The 25,517-nt window shown below is 36.4% G+C and overlaps 1 protein-coding gene across 1 annotated transcript in view; it reads left to right on the top strand.

Moving 5' to 3' along the window:
• Positions 1–287: 287 nt before the first annotated feature.
• The window catches only part of LOC145674914 (uncharacterized), a 42,801-nt gene continuing 17,571 nt past the window's right edge, over positions 288–25,517 (top strand). The window contains exons 1-2 of the mRNA XM_081745172.1: positions 288–495; positions 21,750–22,367. Of these exons, the coding sequence (XP_081601298.1) occupies positions 21,859–22,367 (509 nt within the window). The 5' untranslated portion in view covers positions 288–495; positions 21,750–21,858. The remainder of the gene's footprint in view (positions 496–21,749; positions 22,368–25,517) is intronic.

Below are 25,517 nucleotides of genomic sequence, written 5' to 3'. Positions count from 1 at the left end.
TTTTCATTTTCATTATACCCTTCCAAGTTTCCTCTAACATTTTGCACTGTTCAACTAGGCTTACGACCCTCTTTCATTCTCTGAACTACTTTCCCGATTTTGATCTTTCCCTGACTTCTTTTCCCGATTGTGTCGTTTCTTTCCGATTGTGTTCAGTATTTTATTCAATTTTGTTTCGAAATCACAAATCCTCCATGTGAGATTCACATAAGACAATTCCATTTGTAGCACACGTAACTTTAATGTTGGTGCACCTATCAATTTTACCGATAATAGTCTCAAGACAAGACAAGACGACGGAGGACGAACCTCAGTCATGGGAACCGTTATCTTGTGACAATTTAAGTTTCATTAGAAACAAACCTCCTTAGAGAATATACGTAAAAAAAATTATATTTGTTGCTTATAGGACGTAACTGTGGTATACTTATTTCTTTAACCATCAGATTGTTTTCAGAAAGAACAAAAGAAAACATGTTAACTTAAATTCGCAAGGTGAGTTTACATAAATTATAAATTTATAATGTGTCAATGTGAATTTATTTAGATTTATATCTATAAATTGTGTTGGTGTCTTATACTATATTCTAGAGGACAATGAAAAGGGCTGTTGGAAATAAGTCGCCTTATGCAGAGTCGTTTTGAAGTTTGATTAGAGTCATACTAAAGTACTGACTACCGCAGGAAACATATGTTAGTCGAACTCTTTAATATGATACTAATCATGCTTCAAAATGACTCTGCATAAGGCCCAAGCGATCTTAGGGTAATAGTATACAACAGTGCCTCATGATCTGTGCGCGTGGATACTTCCTACTGTTGCACTACGTATAAAAATGATTTTATTACATTTAGAAGTAGTAAGAAGCATCCACGTGCACGTGACATGCGATATGTGTTTCAAATCCCCCACATATACTCATACACTACGTACAAGGGCACATTATTATTCTTCGCATACCATAAAACACTACGAAACGAAACGCAAACCGACGTACATTTTATTTTATATTACTCAGTAATTAAATGAAAGTCGCCTTGTTACCTCATTTTCAAGTTCCTATATCCTCAATGAATAATCCTTAAAAGACTGCACTTCGTGAGTCCTCGCTAAATGATGAGGCACTCTCGTATACTATATCCTAGAAGGTTTCTCCCTGCAGTTTACTACATGGATGTATAGTATAGGTAGTAGTAGGAACGGGTTAGTAGTAGTGATGCGTAAATTTCCGGGAAGATATTTTTCGGGAAAATTCCCGGGAAAATCCCCCCAAAGGAAACATTCCGGGAATTTATGTACAAACACAAATAAAATTGAATTCTATTACTATATTATAATTTCAAAGGTAAATTCGTTTCTTATCGTATATTCTTACTGTTCAGAGGATTCTTCAAAATGTATATTCTGAACGGCATTATAATATTTTATGATATTTAGAGAATACGCAAAAATGTATATTTCCTTACAATATGTTCTATGTAAGTAAATATGTGGAAAAATGGTATAGTAAATGCACATACTTTTACACCGCTAAACAGTTTTTATGTAACAGTATGTATTTTCTAAACTTGACTCTACTATTGATATTATACACATATTAAATTTTTATGTTATAAACAAATTAGTTTGGGTAACTGTCGGAAGACGTATTTCTCACCATTTCTCAGAAGACACATTTGGGCATACATATTTATGTTCACAATATTTCCAAGATACTACCTAGTTTTATAATTCAGCACGTAACATTGTGACACACGACCTTTCTTGCTACCTATTTCTTGAAATTTCATGCCTTAATTTACATGTAAGAGAAGTCAGAGCACCTTTTGAGAAATTTGAAACAGAGCCAGGAGACAGACCAACATCTATTAATAACAGTGGTTTGGGGTATATTGATAATACTTCATCTCTATTTGTACATAATATCTACATTGTTTTACAAACTGGTTCTTTTCATCATTTTTAAATTAGGATTTTGCAACTTTTTAGTGCAAATGGAAATGGAACTTTAAATATCATATTATTAGTTATTTAAAGTACTGTCAAAGAATTTTATCTTTTTAAACTCCAAATTATTTAAAACTTAGTAGTAAATAATAACAAATGAAAATAAAGTAATTAGACACATGGTTCTTATAATTTGGAAGATAAAGGAAAGAAATGGAAAAAACTTCTTTCCCGGGAATTTATGCGCCAGGGGAAAAAACCCGGGAATATTCCCACTGCCCATCACTAGTTAGATGTCCCGCAAAGGTTCATTGGGTTCTGCTCTCGACATAAAATGCGCAAATTAAAGACTCCCCCAAAATTTTCCGTACATTTTAGAATCTGCGGATCCGTACGGTAGAACTGCACTTATTTTTCGCTGGGTCACGTCACAACTAGTGATGGGCAGTGGGAATATTCCCGGTAGGAAGGAATTTAAAAATGGAAATATTCCCGGGTTTTTTCCCTGGCTTATAAATTCCCGGGAAGGAATTTATTTCCATTTCTCTACTTTATGTTCCAAATTATAAGAACCATATGACTATTTACATTATGTTAATATATTATGATTTACTTTTGGTTTTAAAGAATTTGGTGGTTTAAAAATTTAAAATTATTTGACGGTACTTTATATAACTAATAATATGAGTTTTTAAGTTTCATTTCCATTTGCACTAAAAAGTAAGGTAATCGTTTAGTATTGGGAGGCCAAAACTAGCAAAAAGTAGGTTGATTTACGGAAGAAATGAGTTAATAGTGATGTTCAAGTAGTCAAGAAAGTATCGAACAAATCTTTTTTTTTTGGGGGGGGGGGGCGTAGGGGATTTATACAAAACGGAAAGGTAAGTGAAAGTGATTTATGTGAGAAAAGAAAGTGAATTGTTGGTAGCGAAGATAGAAAACAACGTGCTATTCGGGGCTCTAACCCGCCTTCATTCGCTAACGCTCGTTCTGCAATGCTGTTTGAATTTAATGTTGGTAACGTAATTTAACGTACCGGTATGAAAACATAAAAGAATCGCATCGGAATAGGATATCGCAAAAAAAAAAAAAAAAAAGTAGGTGCAAAAGCTGGCCTCGTATGCTAAAGATCAGCCAAAATTAGCAAAGTATTAATTTACAAATGATGAAAAAGATCCATTTTGCATACTAATTTAGTATTATGTAGAAACAGAGATGAAGTACTATTAATAAACCCTGAACCACCATTAGTAATAGACGTCGGTGTGTCTCCTCTCTCTGACTCGAATTTCTGAAGAGGTACCCGGACTTCTTTTACATGTGAATTAACGTAAGGAATTTCGAGAAATAGTTAGAATGAAAGGTCGTGTATGGCAATCTTACGTGCTAAAATATAAAGATAAGTATCTGGAAAATTTTATGAACATAAATCTGTATGCGCAAATGTTGATAAATTGGTGAGACATGTATTTTCTAGCATTTAACCAATCTAATTAGTTTATAACATTTATAAATTTAATGTGTTTATAATATCAGTAATCGAGTCAAGTTTAGCAAATCCACTTACATATAAATTTAAACTGTTTAGTGGTTTAAAAGTATTATGTCTTACTATATAATTTTTCACACCTATTTAATTGATAGAACATATTGCAAATAAATATACACTTACGCGTACTCTCTAAATATAATAAAGTGTTAATAAAGTAACATAGTACCGTTCAGAATATACACTTTAAAGAATCCTCTGTGGACAACAGTAATAATATGCTGTGATATAAAAATTAATTAAACTTTGAAATCATAATAGAGTAACAGAATACAATTTTCTTTTTGATTGTACATAAATTCCCGGATAAATTCCCATTTTGGGAATCTTCCCGGGAATATTCTCGAAAAATATCTTCCCGGGAATCTACGCATCACTAGTCGCATCATCTGCTTCCCATAAATGAAATTCATAGGATCCACCAGAAATAATTGTTAAATAATAAATTGTTTTACAATTCACATGGCAATAGTGAGTTCAATAATAATAATAATAATAAAACATGCGGCTATGTGTACCTTAATCGGTCCAGGAGTACATCAAAATAGAAGATTTACAGTGGAAAAGTTGAACTAAAGGAATTGTCCTGCAGTTCTATTATACCGATCCACACAGAAGTTCATTTAGCAAAATATTTTCTCTCTGGTTTCACTTTTTGTATTTTCAGCAATCATTTTCGCGGTATGCTCTCGCATTCTCCAAGAAGGGTCATTTTAATAGGTCATCTGCAAAACCAAGCAACCTGTGCTAGGTGGCCATTACAAGAATTAAATGCCTCACCCAAAGCGTTTTGTTTTACTGTACGGATCCATAGTATAAGTATTAGTACTAGTAGTGGAAACGGGAGGTAGGAGCTGTAATCATACTTAATTTCAATTAAATCATATATAACCTCAAATTCGAAACCTGGCGTATATGTACGGGTGGGAGAGGAGAATACATCGATCGGTTCCTCCGATATTAATTTTGGTGGTTCCGGAATTGCACGCTGAAATATAGAAAGGATACGTAATCTATTATCGTTACTAACAAGCAATACTATTAAAATAAATCTCTGAATAGTAGTAATAGGATTTGAGTTCATAAAATAATTCTCGTACAAACGATCTCCTTTCGAAATTCAAACAGTATGTTTTAACTTTGGAGAACCCAATAATCAACATTATATATATAAAAATTCAACAAGCGGTATTGTATTATGGTCTTCATGATAGCGGAAAGAAAATTTAAATAGATTCAATCTTAAACTATTATCCCTTTACCAGCGTAAACTATTCTGCCTCGGTGACAGCTAACTTGTTCTAATTAGTCACGCAGATTGGTAATAATGCAGGAATCTAATTCAATTTAGAAAAGCAAAAAAAGCGTCTGGCAGTATGAATCTAGCGGAACTGCGCAGCAGATTGGCTGTGCTTCCGTAGGAAAGGAGACACCAGCCATTCTACATTTGCTCATAAGCGATAATAGTGGAAACAGGAATTCTCAAGACTGCAGGACATTTTTCTAAGCTGATGGTTACTTGATGATACAAAACTTTTCACAGAAAGCTGGAAACTCGTTCAGAAACTAAGTCCGAAAAAATTAGACTAGACCCGCCACAATTCCCACAAATCTATACACAGGGAATTGCATTTTCCCTTCATTCTTTTTATAGACACTAGCAGCAAACCGTACTGTCATCCGAGTGATGCGAAAGTGTAAAAACATAATTAAACTACTTATTTCTGAGATTAATACTTATTGCACACTTCATGCACAGTTGCAATATGCAAAAGCAATCAATATCTTAAATAGAAATTACTGAAAAAGACCGAAAATGACTAAAATTTCAAGTGCCAATCTGCGCTTGGAGCGATACAATTATCAACATTGTAACGAATTCCCTTTTAAGTGCTTCCGTAAGCAAGCAGGTGTAGTAATGCTGACTGAAGTTTCTGAAGCGAAGGGCAATGGTTCAAGCCTCCGTGCGGAAAGTTCATTTTTATTTCTTCCTTTTTTAAATATATGGGAACATAGTTATAAATTTCTACTTTGAAGTGCTTGGAAAAACAATCAGAAGAACTATCACTTTTCAAATCTCTGTTACATTTACTAGCCCGGCATTTCCATAATTTATGTATGAAAACGTTAACACAGACATCCAAAATGTAAATTTTTTAAGTATGTGTGTGTTATCTGTCATACAACTGCAACACTTTCTTTCGTGAAAAATACTGAACTACGAATACATGACGTATGCCTTGTCGCAGTAGACGAGTTTCTTCACTTACACCTACGAGTAACGAAATCACCTACAGCCAAACAACTGCAATTGATTCATTAGTCATGGCTCATCGTGGTCAGAATATTCGCGAGCAGCTTACTGCTCTTTTTGAATACGATGGTATGAGTGTGAGACAAGCTAGCGAACGTCTTTGTGTTCTCTGTTCTACAGCATATATTTGGTGGAAGAAATAGTCAGAAACAGGTAACGTGTCAAAAAAACCTGGCACTGGCCTTTAAATGTTTCAACCCCACAACAAGATCGGGCCCTAGTTGATGTAAGCTGTCGCACTCCTTTCATGTCATCCCGGCAGTTAGTGATAGCGTCTCGTTTTCCTGGATCCTTCCTCCCCGCTCAGCGACGCCTTAAAGATGCAAGGCCTCACGCATATCGAGCCGCGTGTAAGGAGCAATTGACGGATAGTCATAAAGTTGATCGACTAGCATTTGCTGAGGTAAATATTGGTCGTAACTGGGATCATGTAATCTTCACAGACGAAAAGATATTCTCTTCAGCAAATGACGATCCTCGACTTCTGTATAGACTCACAAGAAACGCTATTACCCACAGTACATGCACAGAACGCATCGAATGGGGCATGTTACAATTCAGTGCTGGGGATGGCTCTGTAGTGATACAGTTGGTGAATTACACCGTATAGAAGGCCGATGGGACAACTAGAAGTATCTGGATATTGTGCAGTATGACTGGCTCCCCGCTGCAAGAAATTTACTTGAAGACGGCATTGTAGAAGTTCAACAAGATCATAGCTCAATACATGATTCCCATCTAGTTCAAGCCTGTTTTCAAGAGGAACGCAATGTTAAGGTTGTCGATTTTTATCCCCAAGAGAATCTGACTTGAACCCAATGGAAAGTCTATGGGCGGAAGTTACAAGAACTTTAAACGAAGATTGGCCTGATCCTACAACAAAAACAGCTGACGCACTTTGCGAGCTAGTTTCTGACGCTTGAAAAGAAATAGCACAGGAACATCAACATGTTGCTATCTTGGTTAACTCATCCCCAAGAAGTTTAAGATGAGGCATCGAAACTAACGACGATTATACGAGATATTAATATCTGAATAAAGATGTGTCTTCATACTCAGGTGACCTTCGAGCTCTTTCAAGAGCTCACTAAGTTTTTCCATTTTTCCTTTAATATTGCTTTCATTGGAACGTTTGCGTTTCGTCGGAATGGGCAATATATATTTATTTCTGCTTCTTTTGTTTACCCTACACAGATAGTCTAGTAGTTAGCACGTGCGCATTTGGTATATGGGTTGCCGGGTTTTATTCCTGCTGGGAGAGGCTTGTGTTTTTACCTATCTGTGATAATTGTGTGTTCGTGCCCCTGTTATTAAAGAAGTACTGCTGAAACTATAAAACCGAGTATAACAATTTAAAATAAAAATAATCAGTTCCTGTGGAACGTTGGGTAAGTCAGTTGTGTTTTAAAATCTAATGCTATTGCGTTCGTTGTTGGTCTTATAGTCGCGAGTTCAATTTCCGTTAATTGTCCCTTAAAATTTTACTTGAATTAAAATTTATTTGCATGAATCACTCCTTTTCTTTACCCTAAAGGACTAAAACGTTAAGAAAAGTATATGGTAAAAAATGTAATAAATAATAAGACAGTAATAATGCTATTAATCTGTATCTATCTACATAAGATATAACTGAAAAGACGTTGTTTATCAGAACAAAAAATGGCTTAGCCGTTTGAAATGATTTTTATTAGTTAACAGTTTCACCTACCTCTGACTCATGGGCACCCGAAGTAGCGAGGTGGGTCGCCCCCTGACTCACAAAATGGATACAAACAGAAATACCAAACATAATATATAGCAACCATAAAGATAGCCCCTCCTACAGCATTTTAGGGTGCCATTTGCGGACTGGCTTATTGTCGCGCTATTTTTATTAAAATGCGTATCCTAACAGAGGAGAGGAGTTAAAATTTATGCCAAAAATAGAATATCTCTTTTTTGTGAGATGAAACTTGACCCCATGCCGTTAACATCGCTAATATCAGTGGCCCACTTGCCGGTGAGTGTCGATGTCCATATAGCGACGCAAAGAAAGATTGCTGCTAGTGTGTCCCTGGCGGCTGGGCTTTGTTGAGTCGAAACAGACATCTAGAGTAGGGGTTTTGCAGTTACCACCACGTAGCGGCGCTGACTTCTTTTCGGTCCGTCTTTCGAATTGTCGCGGAGAATCGGCAAAGGGACCGAAACGACTTATCGCCAGTGATGTGCATGCGTTTATTATTATATATTTGTTTTTCCTGACGAATGTTCTTAAAGTGAACTCCGGGGTCAAGAGTAACCCATACTTCTACATCACACGGTTGCTGTTTCGCGCCATTCCGGAAGAACTTTATATATAGTTTGTAAGTGCTTTTTAGACTCATCTCAATGTAAACGAATCATGTATATAGGCTATTTAACATATTTTGGTGGAGTAATTTTGTAATACATTGACATTCCGTCGCGTCTCTGCCACCGTTGGCCCACTGGTAGTATAATTTTCAAAACGGAAGTGGGGACACCGCGGATTGTTGCAGTGGGGCCATCAATTTTTGGTGAGAGTTCGCTAGTTACCCATGGATGGTCCACTGACGCTTACGGCACGGGGAAACTCTAAATTAAATTTAATTAGGAAATTACTATAATTGATATAAGAACTAGTTTTTGAACTTGGACCGTGTAATATTGGTCTTTTGAAGCAAAGATTTCCTAAGTTCAACTTCGAGTATCTTCGGGAATCAGTAAACCAAAGATGATGGGTTCGAACGTACAATCCAACGTTCACAATTGAAAACATGCTGTAAATCTGTATTTTCCTCTTTTGAATGTAATAAGATATGTTGATCCGTTATTAGCTGTACTGTAGAAACAATTCATCAGTGTAATACTTAAGGATGAAGTATTTCGAAATTATATATACATGGGAGCACATGGTAGTTGCCTCAATCCAGCTATAATCAATGCCCTCAATTTCCTTCGTGCAGTTCAAACTGATTTTCCTGCAAGCTGTTACACAACGGCAATTAGTTTAGTTGTTTACGTGTCGAACTGCTGAGCAAAAGGACGATGGATCGAATCTTGGAGATGGACATGAAAATTTTTATTCAAACAGTTTGTGTTTCAGTGGAAAAGTAAGAATTTATTTCAAGTTAAACTTGTGAGCAGTGAAGCAAAATGAATTGGGCTCATGGTTGTCCGAATACCTGACGATTTGAATAAATCATACGACATGCATTTAGTATGAAGTTAAAGAGCTTTCTGATACGTATAAATAAATTTCACTGACCTAAAATCCATTACGACATAGGACCTACCACAAGCTTCAACACCATGGCTGCGTCACTTCGGTGAACGCTGTATCGAAACTTCCAGTATAAATTTCACTCACTTGACGTCTAGTCAGTCGACCATACTTGGTTAGTTAGCTAACTATATTGAAGGGGTATAGACGAAAAGTATGCAAAATACATTCTTTCAATTTTGTTAGGAAGCGAAGAAAATGTGACGCCCTTTTTTTCAGAATTGAAGTTTTTTGGTGGGGTGGGGGTAGATTGCACTCATGTGCTGTAAGTAATTACTACTAATGTTAACCATTGCTTTCTGTCATTTTTTATTTACACATTTTATCCTCTTTTAAGTTCGGTTGCACATGCCACTCTATTTATTTTCATATATTCTGTTCGTTTAAATACAGGTTCCTCAATTTTTTATATGTCCAAATTAACAAAACGGTTCTCTTGCTTTCTTTCTAATAATGATGATTTAAATTTCAAGAGAGTTAATTTTAAATAAGCTTGCAACCAATTTGTTAACAACTGCGAGCATTGAGTTCGTCCTCATTGTGTGTTAATATATATTCTTCATTGTTTGCATTCTGACAATAATAAATATTTATGCCACAATTAGATATAATTGCAGTATATGAAGGTTAAGTGGGCTCAAGCCTTTATTAGCAGTTCAAGCCTATATCTTACTTCAATCTGTATCGTAGATTACATCTATCGTTAAAAGAAATTGGATATTCGCATCCAAAATTGATTTTATGTAGGTAGGATGGATAGGGATGTGCACGAAACAAGATTTGAGGCCGTCTCATCTGGACAATATGCTGTGAAACTGATCTCTCCACTCGAATTTTGTCAGGAAAATTCTGTCTCGACTCGACTCTGCGCATTTCTAATGATGAACAGTTTGAAGAGCCCAGTATTCCAAAGCTGACGGGGTAACCAATTACACCATTACGCAACATCTGTTTCAGATACAACCATTATTATACACTTCATTTTCACAAGCTTCTTCTTATGAAAAGTATATCGATATCCTACTTAAATTCGATTATAGATAATTGTTTCTTATGTAGCGGCTAATAATCATGCTATACAGTATAAAACAAGTACACATTCAATGTAAGGGGCCGCGGTGGCTCAGTGGTAGAGCGTTCACCTCTGGTGCTTGGGGTCCCGGGTTCGATCCCAGCCCCCGCCAAGTGAACTTTGTGGTGGACAAACACCGTATGCGTGGGTGTTATCTGGGTTCTCCCGTTTCCTCCCACTTTCTTCATTCCACCATTTCATTCATTACTCATCATCACCGTCTCGTTTAGCCTAACCGGCATAATCGTGGGACGTAAAACTCAAAGATTTCATTTCATTTACATTCAATGTAAATAAATAAAACTGTAAGATATGACAGATTACTGGCATTGCGATGTAATCCGATTTTAAGCAGTACATATTTTCTACCCTGTTTTTGTAATGCAAAACAATACAAGCATATATAAATATAGGTGTATTTTAATGATCACATTTCCAAGAATGAAGTTAGCAAAGCTTTCCGAAATATATATATATATATATATATATATATATATGAACAATTTTCATTTTGCACTCGTGGTTTTAGGTATTCAACTGTGTTCACGTTTCTCATTTTAGCGTTTTCGTATATGAATTATGGACATGGCGAGCTAGTAAATGCGACAGGGATGTGAAAAGTGACAGTTCGTCGGATAATGTGTTTCCAATCACTTCACAGTAGAAATTTATATTTATAATAAATTCTTATATATTTAAAAAACGAAGAAGACTTTAACTTTTCGCACAGAGGCTCGAACCGTCGCCCTTCTTTTCGGAAATGTCAGTAGCAGTACTAGTGCCGCTTGACCACAGACGCAACTTACAAGAGATTGTCTTATAATATTGATAATAGAATCGCTCCAAGCACAGGTTCCTACTTGGAGGTTTAAATATCCGTTTTCAGTAATTTCTACTTAAGACAATGGTTGATTTTGCATATTGGAACTGCATGAATTGTACAATGAATATTAATCTCAGAAGTAAGTGGTTTGATTTTGTTTTTACATTTTCACATCGCATGGATGACAGTACGGTTTGTAGCTAGTGTCTATATAAAGAACGGTGAGAACATGCAATTCTCTGTGTATAGATCAGCGGGAATTGTGACGGATCTAGGCTCACTTTTTTGGACTTGGTTTCTGAACGAATTTCCAGCTTTTTGTAAACAGGTGTGTACCAGACTTTTTGTAAAATGGAAAAAAGAAATACAAGTTGTCTATTTTCTGTTAATACTATTTGCGTTATATTTTAAAAGTTTGTCCCATTGTTTTCTTATTTCGGTGTATCATATTTTACATTTTAAGAGTATGGTAATATTAAAAAGTATTTTGCGTATTACGTAAGATGTACAAATTAAAATGTTAACGTGACATACCTGCCGAAAGGAAGCAGTCACACTATGTCTTCATAAGTGAAATCATCGAAGCATGTTTCGGCTAGAGTGCAATTTGAGCAGAATAAGTGATCTTGAGTTTCTTTTAGTTTGTCTCTCAATCTTACAAACATAAGATCTCCAGTGTTACTTCACAAAACATACCTGAGTGATTGAAGGGGGTGGAAAGTTCGCATGGCTAATTTGCATACGATTTCTATATATGTTATGCACAAAGTGCACTCTTGCCGCTTGTTTCTTTACAGAGTGCGACATTAAAATGGAGTTTCGTGTAATATTTGTTTTCCTGAGATCAGCCTAGTAATTGCATATCTTGCAAAGTTTCCTACATGGATCCTCTCTATTGTACAATAAGTGACTCAAAAATAAGTTTTAAGAAATCAATAATAATAACTTTCTTCTGGCAGGTTTGTTGTACAGTATGCAAAAATTGACCAAACCATTGAAATAAAAGAGTGTTCAAATTATTAGATTCGCCCTCAAAAAATGTGAAATTGATGTTGCAGTCCTAATTTCGGAGTTCTAGAACATGTAATTTAATGTTTAAACCATCAATATAAGATCCTTCGTTTCTTACTGGACACTTGTAGTGGTGATATCACCGTTAAGCAGCATATGGCATTAGTAGAGGGGAGGAGTTCTGAAAGTGATGTTTCAGTTGTAGATAGCTATTGTGGTTTCCAACAAGTTACAATCTGAAATATTGTGGTTGCAGTTGATAGCGGTTACGACATTCAAAGCGTTCAACATTTCGATTGGGCCAGTTTAAAGTGATCTTGACCTTTTTGTGTGTATTATTCTTTTATTCTATGAAGTCCTGTAATCGTGGCATAATTTGAAAAGCTAGAGACCTTTCTTCGCGTAAAGTGGAACTTGTTAAAACACTTTTGGCGGAAAAAAGATATACACAACGACAAATTGCTATTTGAGTTAAGGTATGGCAAACATTTGCGAGTAAAGTCTCCGTTGCGATAAGCAAGAAGAAAATGTATGAGCAAAATAGGCTTGGGAAGTGTGGAAGAAATCCAAAGCTATCGCTGAGATGTATGAATAAACTTAAAATGTTGGCTCTGGGAAACAGAAAAGTAACTTCTACAGACTTAAGCATAAAAATGTCTGGCACAGACATTTCGCCTGAATATGTTTGAAGGATTCTTTGTGCTGAGGGTATAAAATCACTTAAGCTAAGAGAGAAACCAAAAATTACTCCAATCATGGCAAAGAAGCGCCTTGAATGGATACGAGGCCTAGAACATTGGACTGCTGGTGATTGGAGAGTAGGTGCGTTAGTGATGAAACATGTGTCTTCGTGTCGGATAAATGTTCACATTCTGTGCGACGTCGACCTGGGGAGGAATTCAAGTTGGAATGCCACCAACAAATATTGAAGCATCCTACTTCAATCATGGTCTGGGGTGTGATGTTTGTTTTCGGGTCTGGGAAACGGATATAATAGAGAGAACAATGAAGCACGACCAATACGTACAAGTTCTTGAAGAAGAACTGCTTCCCCATACTGCAATCTGGTTTGATGGCGCACACTTCATCTTTTTGCATGATGGAGCCACATGCTACAGGGGCAAGATTGTGACAAAATTCTGCGAGAACAACGAAATTAGTGTTCTTCCGTAGCCGGGCTATAGTCCTGATATGAACCCGATTGAAAACCCCTGGAGCTTCATGAAGAAAAAGCTAAAGAAGAAGCATATTACAATCAAACATTCATTGATCGAGAAGATCAACGTTTTGTGGTCTCATGATGCTGAATTAAAGCCAAAATGTGCGAAATTAATATATAGCATGCCACAAAGGATAAAAGACTTAATAAAGAATAACGGATTTAATAAGTAATAGTAATTTTTGTGTGACAGATCATTTTCTTGTTAGTATTCTATTTATTTTTTGTTTGCAATTTAAATACATATACTGTGTAGTTTTTATATTTAAATGACATGTACGCATTTGTTTAATTGATATTGAAAAGAATGTACCATGACCACAAGAAATTAGAACAGAGTTACAGAACAGTAATTTGCACTAAATTCAAACGCGTTTCCTGACATATTGTAGAAACAGTAAACTATTCAGAAATTGAATGTTGATTCTATTAATTTGAACACGTTTGTATCTGAAACACCTTTGCATCAAAAAAATTACTGCCTCATAGACATATTTTATCAAAATTTTTGTCATGAAAACACCTCCACGTCACTATCAAAGAGAGACACTAACAGAAAAGTAAGAATATTTTCACTTCATCTAGTAACTAAATAACAGTCTATGAAACTAGGGATAATCCAATATACTTAACTCCGCACAAGTATAAGGAAAATACAAAACGAATTTTGATTCGAGAGGTTTTTATACGTAATCGCAGTCTCGTTGTGTTTGGCTACTCCCTATATATATATATATATATATATATATATATATGATTAGCACTCACAGTGTTAGCATTTCGTTACAGTAATTAACTGTACCAGTGACGAATTCAGAAGATTTCTGTTTGAGATTGAAAGAAATACTTCCAAAAGTGGTAACACTAGTTGAGTCCTATCGGAAAAAATCAACGAAGGGTATCGTAACTCTGGAAGTTACTCTCATAGAAGAGGAAACTCCTTTGTCGGTTTAGAGGGAGATTGTAACTATTATACAGTTTGTCCGTAGTCATGGCGCACTTATAACTGGTCACATGAATCCAACCAAACAAGATAGAGATGTGAATTCTTCCAAATTTCATACCTATTCAGTGCAGTTCGATGTGACTTGGGTTTGTTGCCCTACGAATATCTAAGTGATTTTCAAGTTCTTCCTACAAACGGTTAAGGACAAATTGCGTAGCTGAGTGATTAATTCTGTGATTTTCTGTTCTAAAATTATTAATATCATTGGTGTTTTGCTGCACACATGTTGTTTCACATAACCCTAAAAATAAAAGTTTAAGAACAGCACATCCATTCTAGAAATTTATCGAGTTGTAATTGGTTACTTGAAACTGTTCGAGAATTTGAAATGATAGAGGTTTCGGGTATTATTGAAATTTCGACTATTATGAAAAGTTCAAATATTATCTAAATTTCAGCTATTATCGAAGCTTCTAGTATTGTCAAAATTTCTAGTGTTCCCGAAACTTCTTTTCTTTAAAAAAAATTTGGAGCGATATCTAAACTTTCAATATTAGCAACATTTTGGTTATTATTGAGTCATCACGATAACTCATTCGTCAAGTATTAGAAAGTTTTCGAATGTCACTACAATTTGATGACCATGATTTCTTTTTCGAGATTGTGTTAGGTCCGCCTCTTATGCATGAGGCTAACATATGCCAAAAAAAATGTACATGTCTAACTTTCATTCGAATCGAGGACCCCTAGCTTTGAAGTGCAGCAAGATAACCCCTTTTGCAAGCAAGATCGGCATGAAACCTTATGTGCCTGTAAGAATGCGGAAATTAATAAAATGTCAGATATGAAGAAAAAATGCTTATTAATATTCAATGTTTACATGTAGTTTGAAAGGTTTAGAATTTATGAATGCCGCCCCATAGGAGTGGAAGTGTTTTTCTAAAATGGTAAAATTTCGCGCTAATATGCCAAATGTTAAACCAATTCAAGTGATTCTTTCCAAGGTTACTGACCTCAGTCATTTACAGGCTACAGACTAATAGTTTCATGGAGCGCGAGCTTCGACGGTGCTGATAGGAGTTTTCGGAAACGGCAGAAATGATTGTTCTTCTGCAGGCTTCCCATTACACAGGAATAACAGGTCGGATTACTGAAGCACGTGGTCATAGGCATTTTAACCCACCAACGCCCGAAGTTAAAAGAGTGAGAAGAACTAGGGATAAATATAACAAAATTTTTAAACGCATCTTTCTAAATGCTTTTATTTAGAACAATCTAAAAAAGTTCATAGTGCAAAAAATATAGGGTGTCACTACAGCTGACTTTGGGCAGTATACGTACATGCAATTCACTTGTTGAGTTTACGAGCATAATACATTTTTTTTTGAAAACGTGTGGATGAAAATTTTCTATTTTTGTAATACTTGGACTACAACAACAGTTCCTAAAATTTATTTTAGGAGCATACAGTCGCAAGTAGATTGTCTTTTATATGTAACGCACATTTACACATGACTTACATACCTGAGTGGAAGTTGTACTAACAATGGACATGGCATAGTATGCCGCATTTGTTGCATTTGTTGCATATAATCCATGTGCATTTGTGGCATAACAGACACCTTCGCTGTGAATAGGATACTTGAGTGTGCTCTTCAGCATCATTGGATAGGCGTACCTCAATATTGATACCTTTGCAGCGTTCCTGCGAGTAGTTTCGTGTTGTTGCTTTGTGTCGTATAAACTAGAATAAACTTGAACAGCTTGCCTTCTGAAGTCACTGTATGTCAAGTTTCTTCTAGATGAAGAAGGTACTCAATAACTCTGCCAGTCATTTTGACAAGCTGCATCCAGTCTCAAAGCAAATAATGATAACCGCTATTTTTTTCCCCTCCCTTCAGAGCATCTACGTTCTCGTCAAATCTGTCTACTCCTATGTATGTGTTATACTTTGATACAACAGCAGGGCATTGAACTTGAGTTTTATTTCGCTTGCCATTCACAGTACCTGTCGATCTACGTTTGTAAGTGGTGTACCGAGTGACAATTGGACGCTCTAGTTAGAATGTTATTGTCGTTCCATTTAGCTATACGCAAAGAATCACTGATCCAAATTTTGGTGCCTGAAGTATCTATAATGCCCGTCGTCACCTCTAGGTGACACCTCAAATTCGAAGCTAATAAAGTATGGAAAAATTAACTGAAAAATTATTTTATGACAAACAATATCAAATCTATTCACTCGCTTAATATAACAAGATATTAAAATTATCTTACCTTTTGTATTGTTGATGGCGTTCGTCTTTTCTCCGCGTAGCACCAGACGACAATCTGCTCTCCTCCATGTTACACAATGAGCTATAAAACCGCCACCAAAAGCAGAAACGACGCCAGATCGTCCATAGACATAAAAGAAGGATAGATTGGTACAACCACTACAAGTGTCTTCTCTAATTACTTTTACTTAAGCGTAAAGAAATTTTTGAAACCGTGTCACCTGTAGGTACGTTGGGCGTTGATGAGTTAAGATGGCGGCAAATTCGAAAATTTCGGCCATAGAAAGCAGCGCTAATAATGGAATGGGAGTCTCAGTTTCCCATTTGTAATCGTTATGTATTACGGGAGCACGTGATTGTAGGATCTCCAAATTGGCAGCAAAGAAGAAATCGCGAGCAAAAGAGAAAATGCAAACACTAGTGGAAGGATAGGCCTTGCTGTTTTTCACTCACATGCAGCAAGTATTTTTTGGAAAGAGATTCTTGTTAATTTAATGAAATTTAGTTTTCTGTTACCATCACAGTATTCACCCTTCTTGGTTATAGTTGAAATTTATATGAGTTTGTATGACCTTAAACTATTCCCAAACATATCAATAATTTGAATAATCTACTTACTTCACATAATTTACAACACACCAGAAGTCCACAACGAAAAAAGAGAAAAATCTAAAATATACTACTGAAAAGTATTAAACGTTAGATGCGAAGATGGCAACGAAAGATTATAATGATGGAAGTAATAGAATTAACAGTAATGTTAATAGTGAGAAAGCGGTAATATTAACAATTGTAACATCACGAATACAGCTAAAGTAGGAACGAATACTCGGACTCAAGGGAGCTGCTCTTATGGTTCTACCAAAAACAAAAGGAATATGACGAAACCAAGGGAAAGGTTTTAAATTAAGTTCCACAAAAGTTGCACAGTCAGTTATAAAGTTACCATCGAATGGTACATACAAATAGGCAGACAGTGTGATCTATAATACGAGGGTCACTACGAAAGTTTTGAGATACGCATTGTTGTGGCACAGTATTAGAATTCCAACAATTGCGTTCGGTAGTGGTATCCACAGCGAAGAAGCGAAGCAAGTTTGAACTTCCTCGCTTATCGGCCTGCCCGTATCGCCTTCACTTGTTTGTTAATGTCAGCGGTATTCGGCTGTCTAGAATGGAGCTCGAAAGGGAACATTTTCGGGCAATGATCCTTTACGATTTCAAAAGTGGTTTCAACGAGACACAAAGTCTTAACCGTTTGCAGGGGGCATTTGGGGTCCTTGCTTCTTCCCGTGCTACAATTTTTCGGTGGTTTGGTGAATTCAGAAGAGGCCGGACATCGCTTAAAGAAGAAGAGAAAGCTGGACGTCCGGCATCAGCTGTATCAGATGAAAACGTTGCCGCTGTGGAACAAATGATTCGACAAAATCCTGGAACAACTTTCAAGGACATTGAATCTACAGTGAACATCGGATCACCAGCAGTAACAAGAATTTTTCATGTTCATTTTCGGCTAAGGAAGGTTTCATCTCGTTGGGTGTCTCACATTTAACTGAACGGCAGAAGCGCATGCGCGTGGAATCGTGTGAAGAAACGCTTGCAAGGTTTGATGGAGGCAATTCTCGAAGCGTCTCTGAGATTGTTACTGGTGATGAGACTTGGATCTATCAATTTGACCCTGAAAATAAACGCCAGTCTACAGTTTGGATCTTTCCAGACGAAAATCCGCCCACGAAAGTGAAGCGACCTCGAAGTGTGGGGAAGAGGATGGTCGCAACTTTTTTCTCCAAATCTGGCCATGTTGCAACTGTTCAACTTGAAGAACAAAGGACTGCAACTGCTCAGTGGTACACCACTATTTGCCTAGCAAAAGTGTTTCAGAAGCTTCGGGAACGGCGTCCAAGAACTGGATTGCATAGGATCTTGCTTCATCGTGACAACGCGTCCACACACACGGCCAACAGTTTTTAGAATTACGGAGGTCACACTTACGGCTCATCCGTCGTATAGCCCTGACCTGGCCCCGTGTGATTTTTTTCTGTTCCCCAGGATCAAAGATCGCATGCGTGGGAAGAGATTTTGTAGCGCTGAAAAAGCTGTAGTGACTTACGAAAATGAACTTTCAACACTTGAAGAGAGACTGGCAACTCTGCTCCCAAAAGTGGTTTTCGAGGATGCAAAAGAGTGTACAGTGTAATGGTGAATACTTTGAGAAAATATAAGTGTTAAATTGATTTTAAGTATGTAAGTTATTTCACATTTCAGAACTTTCGTAGTGACGCTCGTAAGGATCTTTGCACTTGAAATTCTCTAGATTTGTTCATTGATACTCGATGTTTAAATTTTACACGACATTTCCACAATCTCAAATATTCGAAGGGTTTCGATTAGCCGATTAATACATTTTCAAAATCGAAGTTGGTTAAGTCTTCTGTCGTATCGTAATTCGTTGAGCCTTACTTATATCAGAAGCTGTCTCCATCCAGAGATTTAACTGAAAACCTCGAAACCACATGCAAAATGCTTCTTTTTCTGTGTCCTGTTTTTGGTGCAATCGATAGAGTGACGGTTTATATATGAATTGTGGATTGGATTCCAATCTCGTTCGCGTGATGCGTGTTTTATCTTCCTCCCTCTATATATATATATCTCTTTCTCGATAGATTTTTTAAACCTTGTACATGAATATTGGTCGTAAAATCGCGTGGGAAGAAACTTTTCTTTTATTTCATTTTAAGTGATGTAACTTTGAAAATAATCATCGTGCCTGTAGCTGAAATCTTCAAGCTTTACGTCCCCCGATTATGCCGTCTAGGCTAAAGGAGACGGTGATGATAAGAATGAATGAAAGATTGGAAGAAATAAACTGGGAGGGAGACGAGAGAACCCATGCGCATGATATTTGTCAAACATAAAGTCAACTTGGCTTGAGCTGGGATCGAACCAAGGATTCCAGCCCCAGATGTAAATGCTTATCGTGCATGTAGCACATATTATGCACCTTTGATAACCTCCATTGCATTGTTTCTTCAAAACACACCGATAATCCCGAAATTTTTAAACTATTCGAATAACTACATAGATTTTAAACAATCCGAGACTCACGAACAGTTCGAAAGTCTCACACTCGTCAAATGTTTCTAGCATTTCGAATGTCCCGAACATTTCGAGAGTCTCTTAAGTTCGGTACTTCGATAAAATTAAAATTATGGACGAAACAGTTTTGAAGTTTTATCGATTACGCGATGATCGGAACAGCTCTAGCATTGTTTAGTTTTAATTGTCGAGCACGTGCATGCACAGATTTTTTTGTCTCCTGAGGTAGCTCTCCCGTATAGCCTCTATAGACTCGTCACTTACCGATAGCCTACCATAACATTGTTTGTCCAAAAAGTGCCTGTATCCTTCAGCTGGTTACTCTTCCAAGTAATTTTTTCCTATTATGTTTCACTATCTTGTGCACACGAGGATATTCACGTTGCACGTTGGTCACAGATTCGATTTTTTCAAGCAACAAAACACACTGAACTTTCCTCTGTATCGTCTGCACCTCAACTGTCGTCGGTGTTGGCTGCTCCGCTGCTGCGTAGTACATGTATTGGGTCATGAAGTGTGTGCGCACATGCTTGCACATCATAGTGCGGAAAGTTGGAGAGTTTTATTTGCGGAAGTTTTTACATTTCTACCTTCTTTTCTCGTTTTTCTTTGACCGGTCAAAATTGCCCCATGACTTTACGGATACACTGTATAGAGCACGAAAAGTTACCTGTGACAAACCAATATTTATGAAACATAAGAAAAATAATATACTACTGTTTATTTGTAAGGTTTAAAAAGTAACTAGTTTCTGAACTCAAATAAGAAATTTTAGGTTAGCACATATGCTGATAGTACTGTATGGCGTTAAGGATTGTGGATATTGACTTTCAGATTTTAAATAACATGAGACGTCATCACATCGTAAAACTAAAGTACAATGAGAGCGGATATCGTTTTATGAGATGTTTTATTTCACTAAAATATACCTACGCTCGTAATATGTCTGTTCTGTCATTAATTTAAGGGCTTATGCGCTGCACTATGAAAAGGTTACTTGCTTATATGCACCATTATAACAATATATAAGAGCTCTTTAGACAGTTTTTGTTAGTTTGAGCGCCTCTTACGCGAATGATCCGTTCATTTATTGAAGGAACACATGTTGTTAGGATCCAACATTAACCAGTAGGGAAATGTTTTATATAACAATGGTACTGAAGTAAACTCTATACACCAATACAACGAAGAAATACTATAAGTTACTAGAAAAAGTCGAGTGAAAATTAAATGCTTCAGAACCGAAAATACCGAAGAGAAAGGAACTATTTGCTGAGCAAAACAATACATTCACATTTAAAAACTACATAGATCAGGCAGTTTCGCGAACTAACACCTTGCCTTCATCAAACGAAGATAGTATCTGCTGAAGCCAAAGTGTTATTTGGCGAAACTGTCACACGTATGTAGTTTTTAAATGTGAGTATATTGTTTTACTAAGCAAATAGTTTGTGTTTAATTGTATACCAACCAAAGCTTCTACCTATGGAAAGTATTAGGAAGAAAAAGGCAAGATCTGTGAGATAAACATACAACAACGACGACAAAATATATGTAACTAGAAATTGTTAGAGATACATGTATTTGAGTAAAGATGAAAGGCTGGAGAGAAGAAGTAAACCCGTCTTTAAAATATTGCAGTACTTCTTGGAAATGTTATCCATTTTAAGTGGTAAATTTGTATAACTCTGCTTTTCATATTTTTCTTTAATTTTAAGTGGTAAATTTGTATAACACTGCTTTTCATATTTGTCTTTAAAAATATAAGCTAATAATACAGCAGAGAAAATTTTAATTTTGGCCTTTTCTGTCCTCACGGAACATTGATCTTGCGTTGAGAATTCCACATCAAAAATAATAATGTAAATGGAACATAATGTAGCCCTTAATTTTTGTATATTAAGTAGAAGAAAAGCATATTAGATTTTTCATCAACAAGTAAGAAAGTAAAGAGAAATCGGATATTGAATACTATATTTCGGTATATCGCTACGGTTCTGTATTTTCTGAATTTAGGTACATCGATATTTTGACATGAATTGTAGCAAAATTTCGAAAACTTTAAAATACTAGTTTCAGCAAATTTTACATCCTAGTCTGATCCCAACCATTTTACCCACTAATTCTATTTCACTTGAAATTATACTTATCCTGTTCTTCTCCCGGCCCGCTCGCAAATGTTAAAACTAATGACATTTATTCTTATTACTTTCAGATTTGTTTGGATTATCTATCATTACACACTAGAAGTTTTAAATCTCCTTACTAAATAGATCTTTGTTTGCGAGAAGCCTTTTCATTATTTCAAGCTTGCTTGTAATAAAATGGAAATGAAAACCGAAGACGTTCTTGTTAAACTTGAAATGAAAGCAGAAAATGTTCCAATTGAACTTGAAATGCAAACAGAAAACGTTCCAATTAAAGTTGAAATGAAAACAGAAAACGAGTCATTTGAGGAATGTAATTATGAACTTTGTATTAGTAACGTTAATTATCAAGAAGATCCTCTTGCTATACGTTTGGAATGTAAGAAAGAAGAAAGTGCAGTGGAAGGAGACACTATCTCTTCACAAAGTGATGAGGATGAGACAGTTTCAGATTTTAAACTAACTTCGAAAGCAAGATGTTTAGTCAAGTGTTTGTCAACAGCTGAAGTACTAGTAAATGCCAAAAGTTTTGACAGTAACATCAAGCCAAAATCCTCCGATTTTACACACAACACGAAAGAGTCATGCAGTCACATCTCAGCCACTATTGGAGATATGAACGATCACGAAGAAGCCATTGAAGAAAATGATAATCGAGAACAAAGTAACAATGTGCAGGCACTCAGGTTCGTTTAAACGCATTTATTTAATGAGATCTACAATACATCTGTATAAATTTTTCTTTTCAACACTTGCAATACTTAGTTAATATTCATTTTTTCGTTTACCTTAAATGGCGTTAATGGAGTTGTTAACATTTGAACGCACAAAATAACACAATCTGACGTTTAGCTTTGTAAGAGGTAAGACAGTTCGGTAGTGAAATTAGCATCTAACGTAACGGTAAATTGCTATAAACATCGGTACTGTGTTTTATATTATTGCAAACAGTAATTCACTGCCTTGAATATAACTCTCCCATCTTGCTCAAAATAATTTCATGATCCAAAAACTTGTGTTCATTTATTTATCGTTTCTGAAACTGTAACATTATTTTATATAAAAAACTCGTTAGTAAGTAAGAATGCCAAATATGGGTCACACGAAGAAATTTTTGACGGCTCAAGCACCAATATTTTTAATGTCTTATCCTTACGAGATCCTTTCACTTACTGTCTTTGTTCTAATTTTGATGTATGTCATAAAATGAACCCCTACTGGACCAACCAGAAATTCAGCTCTTGTAAATAAATTATTTTAATATCCGGATGAATTAACTGTAAATGTTCGTGTCCCAGAAGTTCATGTGTCACGATAGCAGGTCTCGTTATGACCTTGCACCTCGGGCAATGCTTATAGACAAAAGAGCTTTTCTTTCTACTTTTATGACATTTGCCAGCCTAATAATATTTTTTCTTAAGTAGAGCTTTCGTCTGGTGTTTTCTGTAAACAGTGACCATGTTACGGTGACCACGGTTGCTCATTCGATAAAATGATCACCTTTGGGACGGGAGGCCTAAGTTGGATCCCGATATCCCGACAAGTGTCCTTTGTGGTGTACGAACCGTTTGTTTTGGGTTTCTCGGAGTTGTCCTATACCTTCAACTTTCGTCATTCCGCCATTGCAATTCATCTAGTCCTCATTCTCATCTTAATGTGCAAAATATGAAAAAAAAATATCATAACCGTTGCATGGCGAAAATAAAAAAGAATAATGTATAATCGCCACCTGCTGCTATTACAGTACGCAATTGCTCCGGCATACTTGCATCAAACGTACAACAGTGACCAGGCCTAAGTCGGTATTACACCTCATTCACATGGGCTTCTAGAACTTCCTGATTCCTATCTTGTCTCTCTTACCACTCCTGCACCATGAAAGCCCACAAATGTTAGAGTGGATTGAAATCTGGAGATCATGGAGGCCAATCCATGCAGATGAGCTGTGCAAGTTCTCATAGCCACGCCTGGGTTTGCAGTGGCTTTTCCACAGCGCTGTTGTCATGCATGAATAACTCGTTTTGGTCTGTAAAATTGACATGAAGTGAAGATAGAATCGCGTTCTCCAGAACACCAATATATTCTCCAGTTCCCACAATCAGAGTAGGAACTTTAATGCGTTTTGGACACCTTGATCTTCCTGTTTTGTATCGCGAACTTTGTTTATGGTTGAAATAGCTTAATTGATTCACGGAACATGTAAACCTTCATCAATAAACCTATTTCAACGATGAAAAATATACATCAACGCATTGACACTATTGTGTATTCCAACGCTCCCTCATCATGTGTTCAATACTTCTACAGCATGATTGAATTAAGTGCAGAGATACCATGGCTTTTAGTTATGGGATCGCTTGACATAGATACCAGGAGTAAAGTGGTCATTTCGTAGCTAGTGACAAGAACTTTAATTTTGGAACCGACAGTATGTGCTATTTCCTCCAGTATATCTGAAAAACGTTAGTATACACACTTCATGCTGATCAATATTTTAACCTAGAAAAGGGAACCTTATACGAGATACTTAATCTTTACCTGGTGACCATTTTATCCTGGTTTAACCTTACCATCTCAACTAAAGTCAAACACGTTTGAACTTGCGGAGAACTATTCCATTACTTCTTCCTACGAAAGATGTTGTCTTAGGCAGTTAGAACTATAATGCAGAGTACAAATGATTCACGTAAAGCAAACAAGAGCAAGCAAAGAGTTTAGTTTCGCTCCTTCAGAAGTCAACTTGTGAAGCGGCCTCTGAACCAATTTTAGAACTCATAAAAAAAGCCCAAAACTATTGTGCGTTGGCAGTTTGAGACATTTTGTAACAACACCACAAATCCAAGTTGGCGATATTTGGTTCTTTGTGCTTTTTTTGAGGCAAGAGTTCAGATTTGTCTACGATTTTAACCCTATTCTAGACATTTGAGAGAAAAAGAGACAGAGACATTTTTTATTAGAGTTCCCATGAAACCTGTCAATAGGGTACTTTGTTTGTTTTCCTAAACATCCGCCAGGTTTGATCTCAGCTCTCCAACTAGAAGGTGATTGCGCTACCCGTTTAACCGCCGAATTCACCGTTGAGAGAGTTTTTTACTTCCGACATTTTATTCCACCACCACGAATGTAAAGCTGTTACTGTTATATTTTCTCAAATATAAATAGGTCGTTAAACCAAATTGTGTGGATAGAATATAGAAACACATAATAAATGTAATAGGTTTTAACTTAATTGAAATGTAGAATAGTGTTTACACGCAACATTTCCGAACACGAATCTAATAGCTGTCTACAAACAAACAGGTAATGCAGAGCATTTTGTGCCCTGCAATTGGTCGTGCATTAAAATCCTGCAGCACTTGTTTTATTATGTAAGAAAAAATCGCATTTATCTGGCTAGTGGAAACTGAAGAATTGCATTGTGGCTTATGCAGGGAATATACAACCCTGCAAAACACTGAATGTCTAAGCGGCTTTCGTTACGTCCAAGTTGTAGTATTTACAGCTGTATCCGTTTGTGTCTACATGATAGCGTTAGTAGAGAAATGCCGACAAAGGCCGTGTCCAGAAGATACAAATGCGCAATCGAAGTACTTTTATTTTAAGAACTGACCCCACCTAGTGTGCACAAAAGGTCCAAGTTCACAAGTCATCGAGTGTATAGAGAGTAGTGTGCGAGGATGTACACTCATGTCCAAAATGATTGTCGCATATCTATAACTGTCTTCTTGTAAGAATATAATTTGATAATGATTTTGCACGATACTTTTAATACGGATACTATGTGTACAATTGGGGGGCCGCCGTGGCTCAGTGGTAGAGCGTTCACCTCTGGGGTT

This window comes from Thermobia domestica, chromosome 18, assembly GCF_964235325.1.
Source record: "Thermobia domestica chromosome 18, izTheDome1.hap1.1, whole genome shotgun sequence".
NCBI lineage: Eukaryota > Metazoa > Arthropoda > Insecta > Zygentoma > Lepismatidae > Thermobia > Thermobia domestica.
This window is presented reverse-complemented; position numbering and strand designations above follow the sequence as displayed.